This window comes from Coturnix japonica, chromosome 9 (genome assembly GCF_054131305.1).
Source record: "Coturnix japonica strain WE chromosome 9, WE-NBRP24, whole genome shotgun sequence".
NCBI classification, from domain to species: Eukaryota; Metazoa; Chordata; class Aves; order Galliformes; family Phasianidae; genus Coturnix; species Coturnix japonica.
Genome location: NC_140671.1, coordinates 30,952,108 through 30,977,112, shown reverse-complemented (window position 1 = coordinate 30,977,112; position 25,005 = coordinate 30,952,108). Strand labels below are relative to the sequence as shown.

General features: G+C 51.9%; 1 protein-coding gene across 18 annotated transcripts in view; it reads left to right on the top strand.

Moving 5' to 3' along the window:
* The first annotated feature begins 20 nt into the window (after positions 1–20).
* Positions 21–25,005, top strand: part of CHD5 (chromodomain helicase DNA binding protein 5) — a 26,262-nt gene continuing 1,277 nt past the window's right edge. For 6 of the 18 annotated variants that reach the window (XM_085509200.1, XM_085509199.1, XM_015882482.3 and 3 more), the window contains exons 1-39: positions 21–141; positions 656–786; positions 3,590–3,766; positions 4,525–4,643; positions 4,970–5,208; positions 5,729–5,853; positions 7,489–7,612; positions 8,959–9,125; positions 9,410–9,628; positions 10,461–10,667; positions 10,745–10,956; positions 11,536–11,667; positions 12,263–12,371; positions 12,886–13,077; positions 13,156–13,356; positions 13,737–13,874; positions 14,342–14,463; positions 14,863–15,036; positions 15,465–15,606; positions 15,814–15,945; positions 16,164–16,281; positions 16,758–16,882; positions 17,487–17,718; positions 17,808–17,933; positions 18,046–18,218; positions 18,940–19,114; positions 19,425–19,511; positions 19,951–20,039; positions 20,191–20,324; positions 20,499–20,643; positions 21,805–21,964; positions 22,114–22,193; positions 22,348–22,477; positions 23,001–23,090; positions 23,379–23,513; positions 23,679–23,787; positions 23,955–24,087; positions 24,410–24,605; positions 24,820–24,983. In XM_085509200.1, the coding sequence (XP_085365326.1) occupies positions 78–141; positions 656–786; positions 3,590–3,766; positions 4,525–4,643; positions 4,970–5,208; positions 5,729–5,853; positions 7,489–7,612; positions 8,959–9,125; positions 9,410–9,628; positions 10,461–10,667; positions 10,745–10,956; positions 11,536–11,667; positions 12,263–12,371; positions 12,886–13,077; positions 13,156–13,356; positions 13,737–13,874; positions 14,342–14,463; positions 14,863–15,036; positions 15,465–15,606; positions 15,814–15,945; positions 16,164–16,281; positions 16,758–16,882; positions 17,487–17,718; positions 17,808–17,933; positions 18,046–18,218; positions 18,940–19,114; positions 19,425–19,511; positions 19,951–20,039; positions 20,191–20,324; positions 20,499–20,643; positions 21,805–21,964; positions 22,114–22,193; positions 22,348–22,477; positions 23,001–23,090; positions 23,379–23,513; positions 23,679–23,787; positions 23,955–24,087; positions 24,410–24,605; positions 24,820–24,983 (5,727 nt within the window). In that variant the 5' untranslated portion in view covers positions 21–77. Of the gene's footprint in view, positions 142–655; positions 787–3,589; positions 3,767–4,524; positions 4,644–4,969; positions 5,209–5,728; positions 5,854–7,488; positions 7,613–8,700; positions 8,775–8,958; positions 9,126–9,409; positions 9,629–10,460; positions 10,668–10,744; positions 10,957–11,535; positions 11,668–12,262; positions 12,372–12,885; positions 13,078–13,155; positions 13,357–13,736; positions 13,875–14,341; positions 14,464–14,862; positions 15,037–15,464; positions 15,607–15,813; positions 15,946–16,163; positions 16,282–16,757; positions 16,883–17,486; positions 17,719–17,807; positions 17,934–18,045; positions 18,219–18,939; positions 19,115–19,424; positions 19,512–19,950; positions 20,040–20,190; positions 20,325–20,498; positions 20,644–21,804; positions 21,965–22,113; positions 22,194–22,347; positions 22,478–23,000; positions 23,091–23,378; positions 23,514–23,678; positions 23,788–23,954; positions 24,110–24,409; positions 24,606–24,819; positions 24,984–25,005 lie in introns of those variants that run through there. The other 12 variants (XR_014931882.1, XR_014931880.1, XR_014931881.1 and 9 more) reach the window with 6 other exon arrangements.

Below are 25,005 nucleotides of genomic sequence, written 5' to 3'. Positions count from 1 at the left end.
GGGTGATGATGTCACGGGGCGGGGCCGCCGGCCGCCATCTTGGCGCGGAGGGGCCGCGCCCGGCGCTCCCGGGCGGCATGAGGGGCCCGTCGGGCGGAGAGGAGCTGCTGGACGAGCAGGACAACGACGAGGACGTGTCAGGTGGGCGGGGGGCGCAGGGCCGGGAGATGGAGGGGGAATGGGGGGCGGGGGGGGCGTGTCTGCGGGGTGCGGGGGGTCGGGGCCTGCCGGGGGCTGCGCGCTGATAGCAGCCTGTGTGGTGAGCTCGGGTGTGGGGAGAGGAGGGATGGGGGAGACCTGGAGGGACATGGGAGGAGGGGGAAGGTGGGGAGCAAGGACCGTGTGGAGTGAGGCTGACACCTGTTGGACGCCGACCCCACTCGTTTTAACGGGCTCTGCTGGGAGGTGTAAGGCCAAAGGGTGGAAGCATCGCTATTCTAACAGCACTGAGCTCTATAGGGGCTGGGTGTCCTGATGTGTGGGGTCAGAGCACGGTGTGGTGATACAAACCCTGCTGTGGGTCACATCCTTTGGGTGCTGGGGCTCAGCACAGCGCTATGGATGTTCTCACTGAGCAGCTGTGAGTGCCCAGAGAGGGCAAACCTGAGCTGTGCCTGGGAAGGCCACCCGTGTGAATTGCCCTTCTTGTCCTCAGAAGATGATGACGGGGTCCTGGAAGGGCTGGAGGAGTTTTTCGCTGAGGAACAAGTTGCTGTGCAGAAAAAAAAGAAAGCCAAGAAGCTGAAAGATGGCAAAGTGGCCAAAATCAAGAGGAGGAAGAAAGAGGTAATGCTGTGTGCTCTGAGATGGGGTGACTGATAGATGTGGAATGGAGGTTGGCTGCCTGGGGCACCCAATGCCTGTGGTGACAGCAGAGACACCTGGGGGCTCCATGAGCAGGCAGCTCCTTGGTATCTGAGGAACCTCATGGCCCATGGAGGTGACTGAGGATCAGGTTTGGGTGGTTCTTATCCAGCCCCAATGATGTGCTGAGGTGGGTGGTGATTTTCCTTGGCTGTTTTTGTTCCAGTGGAGACTTCTAACAAGTAAATGATTGGTATGGAAGCTTACAGCGTGCAGGGTGTAGTAACAACACCAGGATGGTTCCCAGCCTGTGAGGTTTGGGTGCCTGCAGTGCCTTCTGGGGGGTCCTCTCTCCCACTGCCTGCTCTTAGAACACTTGTTTCAGCAGTTCTCAGGATTCAGTGTGTGGAAGGGTTTTTAAGTCTTCTACAAGAAGACAAGGTGTCATGTCCTTGAGTTTAATGGCACCTGAGTGGTTCTTCCCACTGCCCCCCTCTAACCACGGCTCCACTGTGTGTCCCAGGAGGTGGCTGGGCTGTCCCTGCATGCTCTGCAGGGCAGGCTGTGTCTTGGCTGAGGGCTGTGGGCACCGGGTAGACACTGTGAGGATGGAGCACTGAGCAACTGCTGTTCCTCAGACCCTTTTCCTCAGGAAATTCGTGCCTGAAGATGAGCATCAGATGTTCTTATGCAGCAGAGCCAGAAGCATCCCCACCCCTTCCCTCGCCAAGCAGGGGATCAATGATGCTGTTCTCTTCCAGTCATCACTGCCACTCCCTCTGGGACTTGTATGAGCAGATTGGCTGGATGAGGTGGCACATCGAAGTGCTTTTGCTGCCGACAGGAGCATTATGTGCTGTGGATGTAAAAGAACCTGACTGACTCCAGCGTGCGATGACCTGGCAGCTGTGAGCAGAAGCCCAGAGGAGGCTTTTCTCCTCCTTCGTGGCCATGGTGATGTTCTGTTCCTGCAGATACCACACAAAGCTGGCTCAGGCCGCCTCGCTTCCTGTGTGTTTTGCAATGTAGGATGTGTTTTCTTTCCCTCCTGTGCTGCTTTTTAATAGAGGAAAGATAAGATACAGACGTGTGCTATGTTCATTCCTGGCAGTTCTACGTTCATGTCAGCCTACCTGAGGCTATGGGAGCAACATGTGCAGCCTGAGCTGTGTCTGACTGCTTCCTTATGGGGTTGGGGGGAAATTAATGGGATGGGTGTCGAGGGTGTTTTCTTCTTTAATTAACGCCTGGTGCGGGTGGTGTTAATCAGGCTCAGTTCTGCCTGTCAGAGGTTGTTCTGTCTTCCACCAAAGCCAGCGAGGAGCTGCAGTTCTGTGGGTAGGCACTGAGCTGTGTTTCTGAGCAGCACCCAGGCTGCATTACCCAGTCAGAAGGTAAAAGAAAAAGAAACCTTCGCTTTGGGTTTTCTTTTCCTGAGCATCTTCGTGGAGGCTGTGGGGTGTAGGATGTTCTCTCCTATTAAAGGAGTGGGGCTGCCTTGTGAACCTGCGCCATGATGTTGGTGCTTACACCATGGCTGTGTTGCTTTTAAAAGGGAATTTGCCTGTTTAACCTCCTTGCAGCTCATTGTGGTGTTTGTGGCAGTGCTCCTTGAAGCTCTGGTGCTACACTTGATGCTGTGAACCCCAAAAAGATCTGCATGAATTAACCGGCTGCTGTTTGAACCTCGGTGTATGTAGATGAAGGTCCTCGTCAGGCAAGAAAGCAGGGAGAGTGGGAATTTCAACCTGTACTGCAGTCGTTGCCATGGCAACCAATTATTCAGTGCTAAATTATAACTGCTAAAGGAAAAGCTCTTTTTTTTTTCAAACCAAAAAGGACCCGATATCAGTAATGGCCGCTGAGCGATAATGGATCTCTGCTGTGAGCAATTGATTTGTACATAGCACAACGGGCGCTGTCCATGGTGCTGAGCCCCGCCGCTCCTCGTGGGGCAGCTTCCAGAGGCGGCACAGGGTGTAGGAAGATATTGACCCAAATATGTGCGTTGTTGCTGTCTTTCTTGTAACGTGAGTGATCCGCCCGGCAAGCAGAGGCTTTTATTAGGGTGGTAGTGACTTTGTTGCAGCAAGTCACTGTCTGTCCCAGAAAGAAGCCTAAATTCTGCCTTGCTGGGCTCCGCGCTCTGGCTCTCCCGTGGTTGGTGTGTACATGTAAGCCTGGTTCCTGCTGACTGCATCTGTCAGCCATCCAGCAGGGCACAGGCCTTTCTGGAGAGGTTCTTCTTGCTGCTGAAGTTGTGACCAAAAGCCTGGTGGGAGTTCTATGTGCTGAGTGTCTCTCAACATCTGTCTGGTGAGCTACAAGACATGCATGTGACTCAAGAGATGTCCTCTTCCTTTCGGTTCTTAACTATTCACACTGCAGTAGGAAAATGTTTCTGTTCTCCTGTAAAGAGAACATAAGCCATTGTGAGATGGGACGTCACACGCTACCATGTGTTATGTCAATCAGAAAAATTACTAAGGTTCCACCTGTCTGAAGATTTAAGGTCTTTTAGCTGAACAGTTAGCCACCTCTCAGACGAGTCACTCACTGCTTTACTATATGGTTATTCTTAATATGTATGTTCTTTTGCTTGCTGTGTCGTGCCTTTATTTACACCACTGCACATCAGAATGGTAACATGAACGTTGTGGTATTGCAGCATCGTGATGCTTTCAGAGTGTGTTACAACATGGAGGCGAAAGGGGTGTCCACTTGTGTGCCTGTGGCTGAGGGAGGGCAGGTGGTGCTCCTTCTCCACTGTCCTCTTCTGTTGTAGGGGAGCAATGATGAGATATCAGACAATGATGAGGAGATTGAGGAGAAATCTGAGAGTGAAGGAAGTGACTATTCCCCCAACAAGAAGAAAAAGAAAAAACTGAAGGAAAAGAAGGAGAAAAAAACCAAACGGAAAAAGAAGGATGAAGAGGAGGAGGAGGATGATGGAGGGTTAAAGGTACCAAAGATTTGCTCATCCTGAGCTGGTGTTCGGACATTGGATCTCATGGTGTGGCCAGATCCCTGCTGACATCTGAGCACACTGTTCAGTGAATGAGGGCAGAGCTGTAATTGCGGGTCACTCACCTTGCACTGATGGATACGTTACCTTTGTTTAAGGCACGGAGGTATAAGTACTGTACTCCCCATCAGGGAGACTGAGTTAGCTGCCTGATGGCATGTGCTCAGAGTTCCTCATGGTACCTTTTGTGGTACTGAAAGCACTACTGAAAGCAATGGTTTATTTTATTTGGAACAAAGAGAAAAGCAGCCATAACAATGCTGATTTTGTGGTTGTTTTTGTTTTTAAAACCATGAAGCATTTGCAGTTCTATCAACAACCCATTCTGCAGTAGTGTCTCATCAAGGGCTCTCAAGCACGGGCTGGCATTTTTACTGGCAGATGAAAGGCCAACATGATCCCATGTTATTTTTGTTAGATACAGAGATTATGTTTCCTGGAGACATGAAACCTGGGAAGGCTTTGCATTATATTATGTGGTATGAGGAGCATTTGGATAATGCTGTATTAATTTGCTTCTCGGAAGCATGTGAAGCATTAGTTTATTAAGCACTTATGCATGCTTTGGTTTTTTTATATTACAGAAACAAATCTCTGTGTCGCTGACGAGGGAGAGAGTTTGACACGGGGTATATGACAGACACTGTCTGCAGAGCTGTCACTTACATTAACAGTGTCTCTCTGTAATTCTACAGGAGCCGAAGAGCTCAGCCCAGCTGATGGAAGAATGGGGCCTTGATGATGTAGATTATATTTTCTCAGAAGAAGATTACCATACTCTTACTAATTACAAGGCTTTCAGCCAGTTTCTCAGGTACAAAACCACAGGTATCAATGGGCTTTGGGGCAGTGATTGAGATTTGGATGTTACTCAAATAAGAGGGTGAAGCTGTGATGCAGAATTTCCTTTACAAGCTCCTTACTGCTTCTCCCTCCGTTACAAGAAAGGTCTTAAGGAATCCATTTTAAATACAGGATAATTGACTGGAAAACAGCTGAATTGTTTCTCCCCGATGCCCGCTCTCCAGAATTCCATTTTTTGTGTTTATTTATTTGAAGATTTTCTGTAGGGGAATGTGACAGCAGGAGCAGATGTGCGTTTCCTTTAACCTGTGGTTTTTCCCTTTCTCCACCCTTCAGACCTCTGATTGCCAAGAAGAACCCCAAGATCCCTATGTCCAAGATGATGACTGTGCTTGGTGCCAAGTGGCGAGAGTTCAGTGCCAACAACCCGTTCAAGGGCAGCTCGGCGGCGGCAGCAGCAGCAGCTGTGGCTGCAGCAGTGGAGACTGTCACGGTTGCCCCGCCACTGGCTGCCAGCCCCCAGCAGCCTGCATTGCCCCCTGTCATCAGGAAAGCGAAAACCAAGGAAGGCAAGGGTAGGTACCAAGCACAGTGAGCTTACTGTGACAGTTCTCCTGTTTCTGACAGCAGATTTGTGCTTCTTTCTTCCTGTTTGGAAGGTTCTATGTGAACTGCTGTGGAAGTTGGGCTGTGGTAGAAAGAGGAGAGAGCTCCTCAGGAGGATTGCTGTTCCAGTAATGCACTTATCAATTACTGATGCCTCCAGAGGTTAGAACAAGCAGCTCAGAGCTGGCACTTTGACCAAGAGTGCAGCTTGCAGCAGCTTCCCTGTGCTGCAGCCTCAGATCCTGCAGTGTCTTTTGGGCCACCCCAGCAGAGAGGGGTCTTTTCTCCCTGCTTTGCAGACTTCAAACTCTGCATTTGGCATTCCCAGCCCTGTTGCAGTTTGCAGGATGCCGTCCCTCTCCTGCATTCCAGGATAGTTGTGTTCCTCTTGTGCCAGTTTTTTCTCCCACTTCCTTGCAAGCCCTGGACTTGGGTGGGCAGCCTGAGGACTCTTGGAACAGTGGAACAATAAGACTTTTGTTTTTCCAGGTCCAGGTGTGAAGAAGAAAATCAAGAGCTCGAAAGATGGGAAGAAAAAGGGGAAGGGAAAAAAGATGGCAGGCCTAAAATTCCGGTTTGGAGGAATCCCCAGCAAAAGGAAAAAGGGCTCTTCTGTAAGTGTGTGCTTCCCATTTCTGTGCAGGGCATTGGGTGTGGGAGGGTGCAGCAGAGAAAAGGCAGGACAAGTTCCCTTTGCCTAGAAATCTCCCCTGTGCAGGGCAGTGTGTGTATTTCCAGTTGATTGCCCTGTTCTTGCCAACTTGCCTATTCCTCTTGCAGTGCCTGTTGCCTCCTAGAGATAGCATGGATCACACATCTCTGCGTGGTCCCTGTCCTCCAGCCTTGTGTGGCACATCCTTCCCTTGCTGGCCCTCAGAGTGTCAGGACATCCCTTCTGAGGAAGGGGCCAAGCTGTCCTTGGTTGGGTGTGGAAGGAAGCCTGAGTGAAGGCTGCTGAAAAGAAATGCTACAGCTTCATTTGTGCCCTTCTCTGAGATGCCAGTCTCTGTTCAGTGTGTTTGTTCATCCCTTGTTAGAGACCTGTGTCCAAGCTTGTGTTTGTAAAGATGTCATATCTGGGCATGTTTGCTGCTAAAGCCATATAATCACGCTTATTTTCAGAGATGAGGTTGATAATGCCATCATTTCAGATTTCATTTGCAAAGGAATTCTTCAGGGCTTGCACTCCAGCTGAACTTCATGTCAAAGAGAATTATCAGATGCTTTAATTAGGTTGCCATTGCTTGCCTCCTGGCGCCTGTGGCTCTGCAGCATGACCCGGGGACAGCTGAGCACCCCGTAAGTGCATGGGAGCAGGGTTTTGCTGCAGTTTACATGCAGCACTCTTTCAGTATATAAATATCAGATGTAAGCAAAGCATTTTAAAGAGCAAATCTCCTGATAACTGCTCAGTAGGAATGGTTCTCCTGCAGATCTTGATAGTGTTGCTCAAAGTCCCCATTCGCTCACCTTTACTGGAGTTCCCTGCCTCTCCTTTTGACATAACAACCAGTTTGTAAGTAACTCTGTGTATCAGAAGAAGGAGCAGGCTGGGGCAGTCAATCAGTCCCACAGTACAGAAAATCCATCCCGTATGTGGGTACATTCCAGATCTGCACTTGCATTTCTAAGACTGAGGAGGAACTTGGGCTTGCTCCTGCAGTCAGGGTGCTAAGCACACAAGAACATACAAAGTGGGGCTTTGCATATGGAAGTCTGGCCTCCGGGATAAGAATTCAGACACTGTTATGTTTTGAGGGAAACCCAGAGCCCATCTCTTGTCAGGCAAACACAGTGTGAACTTGTGTCACTGATTATGTATTTTAAATGTCTCTGAGATTAGCTCAGTGACTGCACCTTGATGGTGCTGCTGAACCTGGCTAACTCCCCCTGCGCTGTGCTGAGCAGTGTGAGATAATTGTCCTCTGGCTCTCGTTGTAGTCTGTGCTGATTGATTGCCTGGCTGGAACATCGATCTGATGGAGGAGATTTACCTGCTTCCTAATGCCTTGAGACACATCCTTTTGAACCCTGGCTGCCAGTGCCAGGAGTGTGACAACCCTGCCACCGTCCCTGATACCCTGAACAGCCAGTTTCTGTAGGAGCCCTATGGGGCTCAGCTGCTGATCAGTGATCATGTGTGGCTTTGTGTGACCACTGGTGCTTAGCTCTGCTCTGTAGCAGAACATCCTGGAAGTGACTGTATGCCAGCACCTGGACAGTGTGTGGTTCTTTTTTCTCCTCTGCAGAGTGAAGAGGAAGAACGGGAGGAATCTGACTTTGACAGTGCCAGCATCAACAGCTCTTCTGTGCGCTCTGAGTGTTCGGCTGGCCTGGGGAAGAGAGGGAAGAGGAGGAGAAAGAAAAAGAGGAGTAGGCCATCCCTTTGTACTCTGTTCCTGTTGTTTGGATTTCCCTATTCAGATGGTGCTTTCCTGGTCCTTGCAGTTCCAAGCAGTGTACAGCACTAATTCTGTGGGAAAGGAAAGGCTGTGTTTGTCTGTGTGCGTGGGATGAGAGGTGCTTTCATGGTGTCCAGACTGTGCTGTCAGTGGGCCTGCAGAAAGCACACTCTGCTGTAGGGCTTCCCTGCAGCATTGCTGGTTGTGAAAGATCGGCCTGATGCCTGGGCCTTTCCATCCACCACTTTACTTCTATGGCCAAGGGCTTCTCTTGCCCCGATCCAGCTCTGTGTTGTGGCTCACACTGTGTCAGGAGGGCAGCTGCAACGCCACGTGGTGCTTTGAGCACTGGGGTGCAGTGTGGGCAGGTGAGCAGCTGCCACCCTCCCAAGGTCTGTCCTGAGGCATCACAGTCCAGAATTTGTGGGGCTCCAGGGGAAGTGGTTTGCACAGGCACAGCCCTGGAGAAGCACAGCTTGTGGCTGGCTCCTGAGGAGCAGATGTGGCTGCAGGTGAGGCAGTGCTGGCGGATGGTGTCTGTCTGAGTGAGGTGTGTGGTTGTTGGCAGTACAGGGTTGTGATGATGGCCCATGGAGATGCAGGGCAGCAGTGACAGGTGTCTGGCAGGGTCTGAGTGGCTGTGGGCCACTTTGATGTGCATGTTCCTTCATTGGTGGAGGCTTTGTGTTGGTCTGGTTAATGACACCTCCATCCCTGCTGAGAGCAGTCCCTCTGCACCAAGATACTGTGCTCCTGCTGCTTATGCTGATGAGTTTTGCTTTTGAGAAACCAAAAGATGCCTTCTGTGCTTGGGGACAGCCGGAAGGCGAGTGTTCTGCCTTCTGTGTGGTGTTATGGGCCTTATGGCCCTTGCTCCTTCCTTCCCTTCTCTTTCTGCATGGAGCTGGAGGAGCTCCTGTTCTGCACCCAGCGAGTGCCCAAGGAGAGTGCAGCAGTCCCAGGAGGAGGGTCCTCAGCTGCATTACTGTTGCATGGTACATTTGCTGGCGCTGGGGTCTGTGGAGGTTTCTCTGACTGCCTCCCTTGCAACCTCTCCAGGTTCTGGCATTCTCCATTGAGAGCCTGAAGGAACCAAAGGATGATACAGTGTGGAGAGAGAAAGAGAGACAGAGGTGAGATGATGCTGTGTGCAAAGATAAACTGTGATGCAGAGGGACAGAGAGGCAGGGGGACATAGCAGGAGGGGCCGAGGTGAAACGTGATGCATTTTCCTTAACTGTACCATAGAGGAGCAACTGTCTTGGGAGAGCTGGTGGTACTGCTGTCCCACTGACTGTGTCTGTCCCTTGCTTGTAGTTGAAGAAGGGGATGGCTATGAGACGGACCACCAGGACTACTGTGAGGTTTGCCAGCAGGGAGGGGAGATCATCCTGTGTGACACCTGTCCACGTGCCTACCACCTTGTCTGCCTGGACCCTGAGCTGGAGAAAGCCCCCGAGGGCAAGTGGAGCTGCCCACATTGTGTGAGTGTGGGTGCCTGTGGGAGTGCTGCAAGGCAGGGGGCATAAGCAGAGGGTCTGGGTGATGGGGAGAATGGCCCAAGTCTGGCAGCACACAGTCAGGCTGAAGCTGGGGTACTTGAGAGCACTTAATTGTGTGCGCTGGGCCTGGGCTGGTGTATCACCTGTGTGAGTGGGATGGGTTGGGTATGGAAGCGTGCTTTCCTCTCGTGATCCTGTTCTGGGCTTGGGGCCCCTTAGTGCTGTGGTGGTGCTACCCCTCAACTATACTGTCTTTACTGCCCCAGGAGAAGGAGGGCATCCAATGGGAGCCAAAGGAGGAGGAAGATGAAGAGGAGGAAGGTGGTGAAGAAGAGGAGGATGACCACATGGAGTTCTGCCGTGTCTGTAAGGATGGAGGGGAGCTGCTGTGCTGCGACACATGCCCGTCCTCTTACCACCTGCACTGCCTGAACCCACCCCTACCAGAAATCCCAAATGGTGAATGGCTCTGCCCTCGCTGTACAGTGAGTGTTTCCTGCATTTGTCACCCTGTCTGTGCTCCTGCACCCTTTGGCTCTGCCTGTCTCCTGCAGTTCAGCTGCCTGTGCACTCTCCCTGTGCAGGCTGCTGAGTTCCCTGCCTGCTTCTAGATTGCCTGCAAGGTCCCGTTTGATGTACGCCCAATGTCGGGAGGGCTCGGTGTGATTTCTGGGGCCTTGAATTGTGCTGGGCGATTAAATTTGGAAATAAGGAAATGTGTATTGAGCTCAGTCTGCCCTCGTGGTAAGGCCTGTCCCTGCAGGGGGTGTTAAGGATGTTCTCAGACACATGTGCACCACCCAGCCTCTTCCACTCCATGCACCCTCACCTCCTGATTTCTGTCTGCCTAGTTAGCAATAGCAAATTAATAACTTCTGGGAGCAGAGCAGAGCAATGCCTTGGCTGTGCCCAGAGCAGCTGACCCTGTTTGCAGGGTGAGTGAAGCGCAGTCAGGGCTTGAGCTTATTCCAGCCCATGTGGTTCCCTGGGGTGCTCTGCTCTACTCGCAGCAGCAAGCTCAGCACGGGCTCTGCCTGGGGCCTGGCTGCTTTCCCCCTCACTGCGCTGCTGATTGACTGCAGCCTGTGTGGGTCCCCTGCCCTCCAGACCCCCATAACCTGCAGACTGTCCTCACTGGGGCAGGATGGGGCACATCTTGCCTGCCAGAGCCTGTGAGCACTGCACCTCTGAGCCCTGATGGATGCAGTGATGCAGCGTGGTCAGTGTGTTCCACAAAGGGAGGGATTGGTGGGACATGAAGCTGACAGGGCTTGTGTTAAACTCCCTGCTCTTGTGTATTTGTTTTTCCATCCTCAGTGCCCTCCTTTGAAGGGAAAAGTACAGCGCATCCTGCACTGGGCATGGAAGGAGCCTCCAGCCCCGCTGCCCCCTGCACTGCCTGTCCCAGATGCGGAGCTGGCTCTGCCGCTGCCAAAGGTGCTGGAGGGCATCCCAGAGCGCGAGTTCTTTGTCAAGTGGGCAGGGCTGTCCTACTGGCACTGCTCCTGGGTCAAGGAGCTACAGGTGAGCACAGGGCTGGAGCAGTGTGCCTCGGCTGCTCCTGGTGGCCCAGGGGGTGATGTGGCTCTGTCCTGCTGCAGCTGGAGCTCTACCACACTGTGATGTACCGCAACTACCAAAGGAAGAACGACATGGATGAGCCACCAGCCTTTGACTATGGCTCTGGAGATGAGGACAGCCAGAGGGAGAAGCGGAAGAACAAAGACCCGCACTACGCAAAGATGGAGGAGCGCTTCTACCGCTATGGCATCAAACCCGAGTGGATGATGATCCACCGCATCCTGAACCACAGGTGAGGAGTAGGCAGATGTGTGGATAGGCAGCAGGAGGGCGTGTGGTGCCCAGGTGGTGTGAGCACTGAGTGTTGTTGGTACAGGGAGAAAAGGGGCAGGTTGAGACCAATGACACAAGCCCAAGAGGTGCATAATGCACATAATATAATTGGACTCTGTAGTATGTTTGTTCATATTTTGGTGTAATTAAAGTTTCATAGGGTAATAAATGCTACAGCAAAAAGGGAGGAAGTGGAGCCTGGTCTTCATGCAGTGCTGGTAACACAGGACTTGTTGCCCTTAGACGTGCAGTCTCCACCCCTGGCTGACAGCAGTCCATATGTGTATGTGAATGGTTACCCATCTGGGCGTGAGAGAAAGACAGAGCTCTGTCCTATGAACAGCTTCTCAGGGGCTGGTATTCAGCACTCTCCTGTGTGATTCTCCTGGGTTTTTGCAGTGTTGGCATGTTGGTTTTTTTCTCAAAGGGCTTTCATTTCAAAGTGAACTTCATGCCAATGTGGTGAAGTTCAGGCACAGGCTGTGGTCATCACTTTTTTCTCATTTCATTGGCGTGTTTTATGTGCTGTGTTTTATAGCTTTGATAAAAAGGGAGACATCCATTATCTGATCAAATGGAAAGATCTGCCATATGACCAGTGCACCTGGGAGATTGATGAGATAGACATCCCATACTATGAAAACCTCAAGCTCCTCTACTGGAATCACAGGTAAGGGGCAGCCAGGCAGTGGGACTGGGGCTGGTGTGTACTGTAGCCTGGGGCAGAGTTATGCAGAGCTGCAGCAGCCTGCTTGGGCTTTGCCAAGTGGTTTGTAGGTGTTGCCCTGTCTGAGCGCACACTGGAATCACTTGCAGGGGCCTCATTACAAAGAGCAGATGCTGAGCACTTTCTGAAAGCTGGGTCTGGATGGGGTCCTTCCTGAAATGCTCCACCACTCTGGGGCTGCTTTAAATGCAGCCTGCTGGTTGTTTTCCAGCCTATGCTCCCTTTCCCCTCCATATATTCTGCTAGTACTATTTGTGACCTTGCTGTGCTTCAGGGGAGCTCTGTGATGCTATGCTGACTGTATGTTGTAGGGGGAAAAATCTAATTCTCTGAGATTGCTGTCCTTTATTTTAGATGATGTTGCATGAACTATTGGAAGGGGATAATTAATGCTCCATGAGTGCCCATGGGAACTGAGCCAGAAAAGCTCCTGTGGGGAAAAAGGCAGTAGAGTTTGAGAGGCATTTCTAACCCCTGGCTTGGAAACATGGAGAGGAGTGTCTGTCTGCTTTTTCCTAATGCTTGTTCACTGTTTCAGGGAGCTGATGCTGGGGGAGGACACACGTCCTCTGAAGAAGCTGAACAAGAAGGGGAAAAAGCTGAAAGAGGAGAAGCTAGAGAAGCCTCCGGAAACTCCTCTTGTTGATGTAAGTAAGAATGGTGGGGCCAGAGTGAAGGTGTGTGAGCTCACACAAAGGTTGGTCAGTCTGGTAAGGTTCTCTTCCCTAGTTCCTTCAAGGACAGGTTCTTATTTCATGTGAAGCTATGGGGGGTGCCTTTACCCTGTGCACGGGGGATAACTGTCCGTATTCTGGAGCAATGCTTTAGATCCAAGAGGACAGTTCTGAAGGAAGGCGTTTGGGGTCTTCTTTCCCCAAAACTATGCATATGTGACATGCAGAGGGAGAGCTGGACATGTGCTGTGAGAAGCCTTGCAGACATTTCCAGCACGAGGGAAGGGGGCTGCCAGGTGCCATTCTGCTCACATGCTGGCCTGGGGCTGCTGCAGTGGTGCACAGCAAAGCCTGTCATGAGAGCAGGGCTGTGGTGTGGACTGTACCTGCACTTGGAGCTGTTGTGTGTTGCTAATCTGAAGAGGGGCATGATTGACTACAGAGAAGCAGGAGGGAGTTGGTTATTGCTTTGTGTCTTTTCCTTCAGCCTACGGTTAAGTTTGACAAGCAGCCTTGGTACATTGATGCCACAGGAGGAACGCTGCATCCTTACCAGCTGGAGGGGCTCAACTGGTTGAGATTTTCCTGGGCCCAAGGCACTGATACAATCCTGGCTGATGAGATGGGACTGGGGAAGACTGTGCAGACCATTGTGTTCTTGTATTCCCTGTACAAGGAGGTGAGCACCCTGTGATGGCTGTGAGCTGCTCACCCCCTGGTACAGAGCAAGCAATGTGGGTTTTGTCTCCCTGAGCAGGGTCACTCCAAAGGGCCATACCTGGTCAGTGCTCCACTCTCCACCATCATCAACTGGGAACGTGAGTTTGAGATGTGGGCGCCCGACTTCTATGTTGTGACCTACACTGGGGACAAGGAGAGCCGGTCAGTCATCCGGGAAAATGAGTTCTCCTTTGAAGACAATGCCATCCGGAGCGGCAAGAAGGTGTTCCGGATGAAGGTGGGAGCTGAGTCTGTGTGCTGCCTTGGTTTTAACCAGGAGCAAGAAGGAGAGAGAGCAGAATTTGACCCAGGGAAGGAAGTTTCTTAGGTCTCTGAACCAGAGAGCCTGACACTGTTTAGATGTAGAAAACTTATGATGAGCTCTGAAGATTTCTGCCAGGCCCTTTTCTGTTTCTGTAGTTCCCTGCTTAATTATGATGTTCAGATCTTCTGCTGGCATGATTCATGCATGAGCCTTGCTGCTGATGCCATGCAGTACAGGCAGCCCCTAGTTTTCTCCTTGGCTTAGAACCGGTGTCACAAACAGCATCACCAGACATGGAGGCTGTCTGCTTCCCTGCTGCCTTCTATCCTGACTTTTCTCTTCTGCACCTCCAGAAGGAAGCCCAAATCAAGTTCCATGTCCTGCTCACCTCCTATGAGCTGATCACCATAGACCAGGCGGTGCTGGGCTCCATCGAGTGGGCTTGTCTGGTGGTGGACGAAGCACACAGACTGAAGAACAACCAGTCCAAAGTAGGTGGCAGATGTTTGTAAGCCATTCTTCCAGCCCACTCCTGTAGCTGTTGCCACTCAGCTGATTTGGTGCTCTGTTTTTTTCCTGCCTGGGAGGCAGAAGATGTCTCCAGCTCGCTCAGGCTGTGCCTGAGGCTGCATTTTGATGGGGTTGTTCTCTTTAATGCCCTCTGGGCATCAGCAGTGATCTGTGTGTCATCCTGACTGGTGGTGCCTGGTGCTGGATGAAGCTTGGGTTGAAGAGCTCTGCTTGCCCCTATGGCAACGAGGATCTAACAGAGAGAGGGAACCACTCAATGCAGTCAGGAGCTTCATATGCTTTGTGTTCACTGCTCCAGCTCTGCATGCAGAAGATGCAAGGTTGTTCTAAATGAAGGGGAAACCGCCAGTGTTTTTTAAGTAGAACACATACTGCTTTGTTTTGTTTATGTGTAAGTGCATAATTACAACTTGATATCACTTGTAAGTTCTTTAGGGTATTAAACAGTTACAAGATCGATTACAAGTTGCTGCTTACTGGGACTCCGCTCCAGAACAACCTGGAAGAGCTCTTCCACCTGCTCAATTTCCTGACTCCTGAGAGGTTTAAGTAAGTTGCACAGGTTCCCAGCAGTTTGCTGTAATGGTTCTGTGAATGTGTAATGCAGACTCAGGTTTTGCTTGCATCAAATACTGTTTTGTGGGCCCTGCAGGCAGAGCTTGTCCTCCTGTCAGTCAGGAGATTTGTGGATGAGGGCTGGGAGCTGCCCTGCTCCATCCTCTCTGTGAGGAGGCCGTGGTATTTTGGGGAACTTGTTCAGACCTCCTATTTGCATACTTAATGTAAATTCCCCTTGGCAATCAGCCTGGCTCCCACTCTGCTTAGGAGCACAGGAGTGTTATTACCTCACTGTGTTCAAGTTTTGTGTTCAGGTCCTACAGAAATGAATGTCTTTACCCCAGCATGTCCATTCCACTCAGCACTGTGTGGTTGTGGCTTCTTTCACAGTAACCTGGAGGGCTTTCTGGAGGAGTTTGCAGACATCTCCAAGGAGGACCAGATCAAAAAGCTCCATGACCTGCTGGGCCCCCACATGCTGCGCCGGCTCAAGGCAGATGTGTTCAAGAACATGCCGGCCAAGACGGAGCTGATTGTCAGAGTGGAGCTGAGCCAGATGCAGAAGTGAGTGCTGGCATGGTGTTGGGCTGCAACTGGCTTCTGCTTCCCCCATCTGTGGCATGGCAGGGCTTCGCTGGGGTCAGTGGATCAGAGAAAACCCATCTGTGAGAAGAGCTGAACTCCTGTATGTGCTCCTGGAGAGTGCTCAGCCCCATTCTGGCGGGCTCTGTGCAGTGCTGGCTGCTCTGCAGGGAGCGATTGATGCATGGTGCACTCCTGCCTGCCGTGCCCTGAGCACGTCCTGCTTCCTGGGGCTGTGGTACCCTCAGGACTTGACCCCAGTCTGGGGATGCTAAACCAGCACCTAAAGAGAAGTCCCCATACCAGATATCCCTTTTGAAACTCCACTGATATATCTATAGAGTTTACATGCTGTCTGATTTTTTGGCAGTCCCATAATGACAGTGTCTGTCCCTTCCCCTTTCATACAGGAAGTACTACAAGTTCATACTAACAAGGAATTTTGAAGCCCTGAACTCGAAAGGTGGAGGGAATCAGGTCTCCCTGCTCAACATCATGATGGATCTGAAGAAGTGCTGTAACCACCCATACCTTTTTCCTGTGGCCGCTGTGGTACGTGAGCTGTGTGCACCATAGAGATGTTTTGCAGTGTAGTGTGTGTGCGGTCTGTCAGTGGGGTATGTCTCCAGCTGTCTTTGGTTAAAAGTACAGGTTTTGGTGTGCAATTTGATATGATGTTTGCCTTTGCAATGCATGTGACTTTTTCCATGACTTTCCCCAATGCTTTCCTGAAGAGGTTATAACCAGAATCCTTCACAGGAGGCCCCAGTTCTGCCCAATGGATCCTATGATGGGAATTCTTTGGTCAAGTCTTCTGGAAAACTGATGCTGCTCCAAAAGATGCTGAAGAAGTTACGGGATGGGGGTCACAGAGTTCTGATCTTCTCCCAGGTGAGCAGTGGGGAAGGGCTGGTGAGTGACCCTGATAAATTGCTAAAGGACTTCTTTGTTCTGTATGAGAGTTCTGTCTTAGGTACAGACAGGGATAGATGGAAGATGCCAGCTGATGTCACCAGCTGATGGGCACCCCATCAGTCAGGGGGATTAACTGCATCCTGTTCCTCTCCAGAGAGTACACATAAATGTTTGAAACCACTTTTTATCTGCAGATGACGAAGATGTTGGACTTGCTGGAGGACTTTCTGGAGTACGAGGGCTACAAGTATGAGCGCATTGATGGTGGCATCACTGGAGGCCTGCGCCAGGAAGCCATTGATAGGTTTAATGGTAAGTGCTTTTCCTCCCTTCCAGGAGTGGCAGTGGGCACTGTGTGCTGGGGCCAATTTGCAGCAGCCAGCAGAGGGGTCAGGCGTTGTGGGGGCTGTGTGTATACCTGGAGTGCAGAGTGCTGAAGCTCAGAGCCCTGGCACAATGCAGGGCAGCTCCTGGTGTGTTAAGCCCCTCTGGTTATTTCACACATTAAACTCTGAGCCTGTTAATGACAGGCTGTTTGGCTTGAAAGACTCCTGCATTTCCCTTTGTGGCCTCAGAGCTTCCCTTTCAGACCTGGAGCTGTATTTTCTTCACTAACTAATTTCCAGGGGTTGATGTATTTTTACTCCTTGCCTTCCCTGCCTATTGCTTCTTGGCTTAGACTGGTGGACCCTGATGTTTTATAACTAAAGCACTGTGCTACACCTTTCCAAATAAGCCCAGCTCCCCTTTGTCTCACCTTCTGCCACCTGTGGGTTTGTCTTTCTCAGCTCCTGGTGCTCAGCAGTTCTGCTTTCTCCTCTCTACCCGCGCTGGTGGTCTGGGCATAAACCTTGCTACGGCTGACACAGTCATTATTTATGATTCTGACTGGAATCCCCACAATGACATCCAGGTTTATTACTTTTTCTTTTCCTTCCAGTACAGTAAGTACCTTTCTGGATGGGCCCCCTGTGCATTCTGCCAGTGAAATGAGCTCTCTCCTCTTGAGAGCTGCTGATGGTTCCTGCAGTTTGCAGGACATAGTTCTGTTCAGGAGCTGTTTGCACACCTCTATTGGCCTTACCTTGGCCTGTCAGCAATGCAGGGGTGGACTGGCCACTAAAACTGGCTTTCTTCCATGAGCTTCTGCCCTTCTCCTGCTGTTTGTCTGCAACCTAGTGTCCCTTCATGTTCTGGGGACTTTCCACTTGCATTTCCAAAAGCTGTGGTAGATCCTATCTAAGGACTGATCTGCAGCCAGAGGATTCCTAGGAGGAGCTTTTCTGCACTGCCTTCAAGCCTTTCAATTAGGGGCCTGCATGAGGAAGGTGGCCTGCTCTGTAGTCAGAGGAGGGGGAAGGAGGAGTGTAAAGCCTACAAGTTGGCTCTAAGGAGCCCCTTTTGCTCCACTGCCCCATAGCAGCCTGAGATCAGCTTCTGGCTGAGGGGGTCCAAGTCTGGGCTGGCTGCAGATGTGCCAACATTGGCTGTTCTGCAGTGATGTTCTCTGCCTGCAGGCATTCAGCAGAGCACACCGCATCGGGCAGAACAAGAAGGTGATGATCTACCGCTTTGTGACCAGAGCCTCCGTGGAAGAGCGCATCACCCAGGTGGCCAAAAGGAAGATGATGCTCACCCACCTGGTGGTCCGTCCTGGGCTTGGCTCAAAGTCAGGCTCCATGACCAAGCAAGAGCTGGATGACATCCTGAAGTTTGGGACAGAAGAGCTCTTCAAGGATGATGTGGAAGGTTGGGTCAGGAGGGAGCTGGAGATGCTCAGAGCAAAGCCAAGCCCTGCTGGAGCTGCAGGGGCTCATTCCTGTGCCTTCCACTTGCAGGCATGGTGTCTCAGGGACAGCGGCTCACCATGCCGGATGCCGTCACCCCTTTCTCTGACACGCTGTCCACCAAAGGGGGTGCAGTGACTCCTGGCATGAAAAAAAAGCATGGTGGCACCCCACCAGGTCTGTAGCCCCTGTTACTGGGATGACTTTGCCCTGTGTCCAGCCTGATCTTGCCTGGCTCTGGGAGCACACAGTGTGATTTGCTTTCTGTTCCCCTTGCTTTGCCCTCCAGGTGACAATAAGGATGTGGATGACAGCAGTGTGATCCACTATGACGATGCTGCTATCTCTAAGCTTCTGGACCGAAACCAGGATGCGACCGATGACACGGAGCTGCAGAACATGAACGAGTATCTCAGCTCCTTTAAAGTGGCCCAGTATGTTGTGAGAGAAGAGGATGGTGTGGTAATGTGATTAGTATCATGTCTTATAATCACATCTGTTTGTATGTCCCTGTTTGTGCTTCTTCCTCTGCCTTTCTTGTTCCTGTAGGGGTTTCTCTGCAGGGCAGTACCCCTCCCTGCTCTTTGCTGATGGTAGCAGTGATGGTGCAGCCAGCAGGACTGCAATGGCTAAATGTGGTTCTGACCTATTGTGACCTATCGCTCTTCTGCTACTTGGTTCTGTTCTTCTGAAGGCTGCTATTCTGAATACTGGGAGCAGGGCACGGTGCTGCTCATGCATTGTGCTGCTGTCATTTATTCTCCCTGTAGCTAACAGACTTCCTTCAGCTGTCTCTCAAGCTGATAGTGGGCTGCTATTCTGGGCAATCTCTGTGGATCTGTGATTGTTCCCTGGATGTGAGCACAGGCCGGATGGCAGTGTTCTAAGGAGCTATTTCTAGGTATAGGTGGCTGACTGGGAGGTTGTCTCAGCCCTTTGATAACCATGCACTGAGGTCAGTGCATTTGGGTGAAAGTGAGACTCTGTGTACATGCATGTAGAGCAGGGGGAAGGAGGCACACCACTGGGTGGTCAAAGCATGTCTGAACATCTTGCTTACCAGCAAGTGTCTCAGTGCCCTCCTTCCATCCCTCTTCCCTAGAGCTCAGTAGAAGACGCACAGCAGTGTGGTGCAGGGAGGTCTGCAGCTCTCTTGTCTCAAGCCTTTTTTGTTTCTTTGCAGGAGGAGGTGGAACGTGAGATCATCAAACAAGAGGAGAATGTGGACCCTGACTACTGGGAGAAGCTGCTGCGGCACCACTATGAGCAGCAGCAGGAAGATCTGGCCAGGAACTTGGGGAAGGGGAAGAGAATCCGCAAGCAGGTCAATTACAATGATGCCTCTCAGGAGGACCAAGGTATGGCTTTGACTGCTTGGCTCAGGTCTGGGAGCAGGCTCTGTGATTTTTGTTTCCTTTTGGCCTGTAACTGGGAAAGAATTGAGGAGAAACCTGACTGTGGGCAAAGTATTTAAAACTGGTTTGTTTTTTTATTTTCTGTGAAGGAAACTAATAATAATGGAAAAGTTGAGTCTGGTTTCCTGTTTATTTCTGGGTCTTTCTGGCTACCTGGGACTGGATGCTGGGGGCAGTGTCAGGGCTCCTGTTGTCCCCTTGAGGCAAGCTTGCAGGGTTCTCTCTCCTGACCTTGTCTCCTTGTGGTCTGCAGAGTGGCAGGACGAGCTCTCTGACAACCAGTCTGAGTACTCCATTGGCTCTGAGGATGAAGATGAAGACTTTGAAGAAAGACCAGAAGGTCAGAGTGAGTTAATGGACTTGATACTCTACAATGTCCTCTGCAGGAACTTCAGTGATAGCCTGTGATTTGGGGTGGGCTGGCACTCAAATGCAGCAGGGAGGTCTGAGCTGAAGAGACTGCCTTGCTTCTGGGGAGGCATTCTTTGCCCTGCTGGGTGAGGCAGTTCTCAGCACAGGGAGCATGACTTGCTGGCTAATGTAGGGCTTTGGTCTTGTCCTTGTGGTAGCAGCATCTGGTCTTCAGTGCCTCCCCTGGCATGAGGAGGCCACGTGAGTGAAAGGGCACTCTGAACAACCCTGACTGCCGCTGTGTGCAGGTTCCACTCCCATTGGGAAGGGTTATGGGAAGCTTAGGGCACAGGGGTTGATCAGCATTAGGTCTTTGGCCATCCCTCTGTTGGCTGGGCACGTTTGTTACATAGGTTGTATGACTGCAGGTGGCAGAAGACAATCACGGAGACAGCTGAAGAGTGACCGGGACAAACCTCTCCCTCCTTTGCTGGCAAGAGTTGGGGGGAATATTGAAGTGAGTGTCAGCACTGGCCAAAGCATGTCCCTTGTCTGTCTGGTCCGGTTTGTGCTGCTCTTCAGCATCAGTCCTGGCTCAGGACCTGTAGCAGCTGTGAGGCTCTGAGATGTCATCATTTCTGAGGCCTCCCAACCTCTGCTCCCTGCAGGTTCTGGGGTTCAATGCCCGCCAGCGCAAAGCCTTCCTGAACGCCATCATGCGGTGGGGAATGCCGCCCCAGGATGCCTTCAACTCTCACTGGCTGGTGAGGGATCTGCGAGGGAAGAGTGAGAAAGAGTTCAGGTACTGTGATCAGGCATGAGGATGCCTGTGAGGTGTTCATCACAAACAGCTCCATGATGCCGTGTGCTGGAGGGCAAAACTCTGCCCTTGGCCTCTGGTGAAAACAGGCACTGCGGGTGCTCAGCAGGGAGCTCTTGGTCCAAGCTAGAGCCAGCTCTTGCTTTCCTTCCACAGGGCTTATGTCTCCCTGTTCATGCGACATTTGTGTGAACCTGGAGCAGATGGTGCTGAAACCTTTGCAGATGGTGTACCCCGGGAGGGGCTGTCACGCCAGCACGTGCTGACTCGGATCGGAGTTATGTCACTAGTAAGGAAGAAGGTGGGTGAGTAAAATCTTACATGTGCCCTTCAGGTATGTTCTGGATACCTGGGGGTTTTGTTAGCTGCTGAATGCCTCCTTGCCAGAGATCCCCTTATTGAATCTCCAAGGCTTGGTGCACGGCCATGTCTGTGGTATTTCAGTGATGTAGGTCAGCTGGAGGTAGAAGTGCTTGATTGGCAAAAAATCGTGGCAAAATCACATTTTTAACTTCTAAAAAATTCCTGGATTTATAGTTCTTTTCATTTCAGATGGGACTATTACAGTAACCTACTCAGACCTCCTATACTGTACAGGCCAGAGACTTCCACTTGCCAAGTCTTGCATTGTGTCCAGCATCTTGTTGAACCAAAGCATGTCTTTCAGAGAGATGTTTGGGCTTGATTTGGGACTGAATAACTGTTGGTCGTGTTGCTAATCCCAGGCATGTGCTGAGCCCCGAGGATACTGGCAGTTAAGTGTATGGAAGAATCCTCAGCTGTCTTGTGGAGAGGATCTCCCCATGTGTTGACAAGTGCAGCACTCAGAGTTGTCCCAGGAAGACCATTAGATGATCATAGCAGTAGTTCCAGTGTAGCAGTGGGGAAGGGCAGATGCTGGGAGTGATGGCACCTGATTTTGCTGTGTCTGGAGCATCAACTGTTACTCTGCTGGGTGTGGAGAGTGACAAATTGCAGCCTAGGGAACGGGGTGTGCAAGAGAGGCTCTGTGAAAGAGAGGAGTGGAGAGGAAGCAAGGAGCATTCTGATGGAGGCATGATGGGGCCAGGACTGTGAACTCACTGCATGAGCACCCCCAGGGTGCAGCTCACCCTGCATGCCTGCCAAGGCTTCACGTGGGCACCAGCACGGTCACTCGCATGCTGCCCTTCTGCTACTCACACGGTCTTAACTCAGTACCTCTCCCTTAAGTCTGCAAAGCCAGCACAGCTGCAGTGGACTTGCTGGGGCATGGGAGGCTTTCTGTGTGCATGTGGGCAGAGCAGGACTGCTGCTGGAGGTGCTGCCCTGCAAAGCAGCAGGGCATGGGCAGTAGCACCTGCTGCCCAGCAAAGCGTGCCACATGGGGTGGTGGGTGTAGGAGCACCTCTGGATGGGGCTGGCCTGCTGCTGCTCTGTTGCTGGCCGCTGTGTTTGACTTGCTGTTGTGTGTCTGCCCCAGGTGCAGGAGTTTGAGCATGTCAATGGGAAGTACAGCACCCCAGACATGATTCTGGAGGGCCCGGAGAGCAAGAAGTGCAGTGAGATGGTTTCTTCAGATCCCAACACCCCTGTCCCAGCCAGCCCAGCACACATACATGCAGGACCTCTTGCCCTTGCAGGTAAATGCACAATGCCCTGGTTGTGGCTTTGGTCTACCTTAGGAAGGGAGGTGGAACAGGACACCAGAAAGTTTTGCAGGTATCTGGCACTGTGTCCTTGGCACGATAGAATTCCTGTCTGTAGCTTCCTTGCTTTACTGGTGTTACAGAAAAAACAGACCCACCACTCGGATTCCAGGAGGAAAAGGACCAAGTGGAGCAGAAGTCCAGGAGAGCATCTGACAGCCAGGTAGGGGGGTCATGAACCTGTGCCTGCAGTGCTGCCCTGCAGGCTGCAGTGCTGTAGTAATGGTGTTTCTTGGGAGATGCTGCAGCATTCCTCTGCAAGCAAATCACATCCCTCTGGCTGCTGGGCTAATCCAGTGTGGGTGCTTCACGTTAAGGTGCCTGGAAGCACTGAGAAGGTGGAAAGTGAGGAGTGCCAAGAAAACTGTGAAAGCAAAGAGAAACTGAAGGAAGAGAAACAAGAAGAGAGTGAAAAGGCTGAGCCTTCTCCTGAGCCCCTGGGGAAAGGTGAGTCTCTGTGGCTCAGAAGAATACAGGCTTCATTCTGAGCAGCATCTGGGACATCTGTGAGGGCTCTGACAGTTACAGTGACATTGATGTGTGCTGGGGGATTTCTTCAGCTCAAGGTGCATAGACACAGAGTGTTCACTGTGACAGCCTCAGTGCTCCTGACAGGCAGATACTCTCTGCTGGGAAACTCTGGCACTTGCTGCTGGCTTCTCTTCTCCAAATTGCAGTGGAAAACTTGGATGTCACAATGTCCAGTAGGAGTTCCTGAGAAAGGCATCCTGTTGGACTTCCAGATTGCTGTCTAGATAATGACACGACATTATCACAGATGTAATCTACACTGTAATATTAAAGCATTAGTTTAGTATAATCTACAAATTAAGTGTAAAGTAAGTTGTGAGAAATGCTTGTTCACAATACAGTCGCTTTACCCTGAAAGTTACAGTCAATCCATATCTGTTATTTCCTGAAGAGCGTTTTACATGTTATTCTTCTCTCAGAGTCCTGTTCCCTTTTGCAGATGAGGGTACTCAAGAAAAAGAGAAGACTTTGGAAAAGCCAGAGTCCAACAGCAGTCCTGGCAAAGGGGAGGACAAGGAAGTCAAGCCAGGTAAAGTGCCAGGAGGCTTTGGGGAGAGAAGTGGTGCAGGGTGCCCTGCTGGGCAGGGTCAGTGACTCAAGGCAGGTGTCTGGGGGTGGCACAGGGCACTGCCTGTGCTTGCTATGAAAACATCAGGAGCTGCTGGGGGAGGCAGGTGGGTGGGAGGTGGAGCTGGTGGCTTCTCCAGCAGTGACTTTAGTGGGGACTTCCTCTTGCAACTGGGAGGGCAGGTAGCAGCAGTCGCTCTGATGGCTGAGTGAGTTTGGGCAGGTGTGATTTCCTGTGTTTGCCCAGCAGAGGATACCAGGGTGGAAGAAAAGGAGCAAAATGAGACTCAGCAAAATGGTGACAAAGAAGAGGAGGACGGAAAGAAGGATGACAGAAATATGAACTTTAGATTCATGTTCAACATTGCTGATGGAGGCTTTACAGGTAGAAATGAGAGATGAGCCGTTGGTTACTCCTGCAGAGCTTCTCCATAAAGCTCTGTACTGAGCGCTGTTCCTGTGGCTCCCTGGGCCATCTCCTTGCTCGCCCCGCATGCTGTGCCCAGCAGCCCTGCTGGCTGACCAGGCTGTCTCTCTTCTGTTTCTGCAGAGCTGCACACGCTGTGGCAGAATGAGGAAAGAGCTGCCATCTCCTCCAGCAAGATCTATGACATCTGGCACCGCAGACACGACTACTGGCTGCTGGCAGGGATTGTCACGTACCCTTTGGCTTTGTGGGTGATGGCCTCCCCGTGCCATGCAGAGGGGGCTGTGCTGTGAGGGCAGCGGGGGGGGAGGTGATGGAGCGGGGAATGGGGCTGGAGATGTGTTGCTGAGAAATGCTGCCTGCTGGCCGGTTCTTGCCTTGACGCTCCCTCTGCTGCAGCCACGGCTATGCCCGCTGGCAGGACATCCAGAACGACCCGCGCTACGTGATCCTGAACGAGCCCTTCAAGTCAGAGATACACAAAGGGAACTACCTTGAGATGAAGAACAAGTTCCTCGCCCGGCGCTTCAAGGCGAGTTGCAGGTTCAGGGCTGGTGAGTCCTTAGTGGTGGCACAGAGCAGAGCCCCACAGTGAGGTGGAGCGGAGCAGGAGGCGGCAGATGTTTGTGAGACATCAGTGGCAGCGAGGCAGCGCCCTGAGGGGCAGGGCTGGAACAGCAGGAGCACTTGCTAGCTCCAGAATGTGGCACATGGACAGGGCAGTGCTGCGGAAGATGATACAAACCCAGGAGCTGTGGGGTTGGATGGATGGGGAGGGTGGTGGCATGTGGGTGGCACTGGCTCACATGGGCGCAGGGTCTGGTCCTGATCCATTGCTCTCCTGTGCCTCCCAGCTGCTGGAGCAGGCCCTGGTGATAGAGGAGCAGCTGCGACGGGCAGCGTACCTCAACATGACTCAAGACCCCAATCACCCGGCCATGGCATTGAACGCCCGGCTGGCTGAAGTGGAGTGCCTTGCTGAAAGCCACCAGCACCTCTCCAAAGAGTCCCTTGCTGGGAACAAGCCCGCCAACGCTGTTCTGCACAAAGGTACGTGGGGGTGTAGAGAGCAGGAGGTGCAGGGAGGGGTTGGCTGTGCTCAATGAGACCATTGGGAAGTCCAGCTTTGGGGATTGCTGGGAGGAGGAGCTGATGCTTGTTCAGTTGGGTCACAGGGTTCCGGGCTTATGGGGACAGAGCACAGCAGGCACGGGGGTGCTGGGGGCCACGCTGCAGGGTCAGCAGCGCCGGGTGTGCATTGCAGTGCTGAACCAGCTTGAGGAGCTGCTGAGTGACATGAAGGCTGACGTGACACGCTTGCCCTCCATGCTGTCCCGCATCCCTCCGGTGGCTGCACGGCTGCAGATGTCGGAGCGCAGCATCCTCAGCCGTCTCACCACGCGTGGAGGGGAGCCCCCGGTCCAGCAGGTGTGTGGGCTGGAGGAGTGCA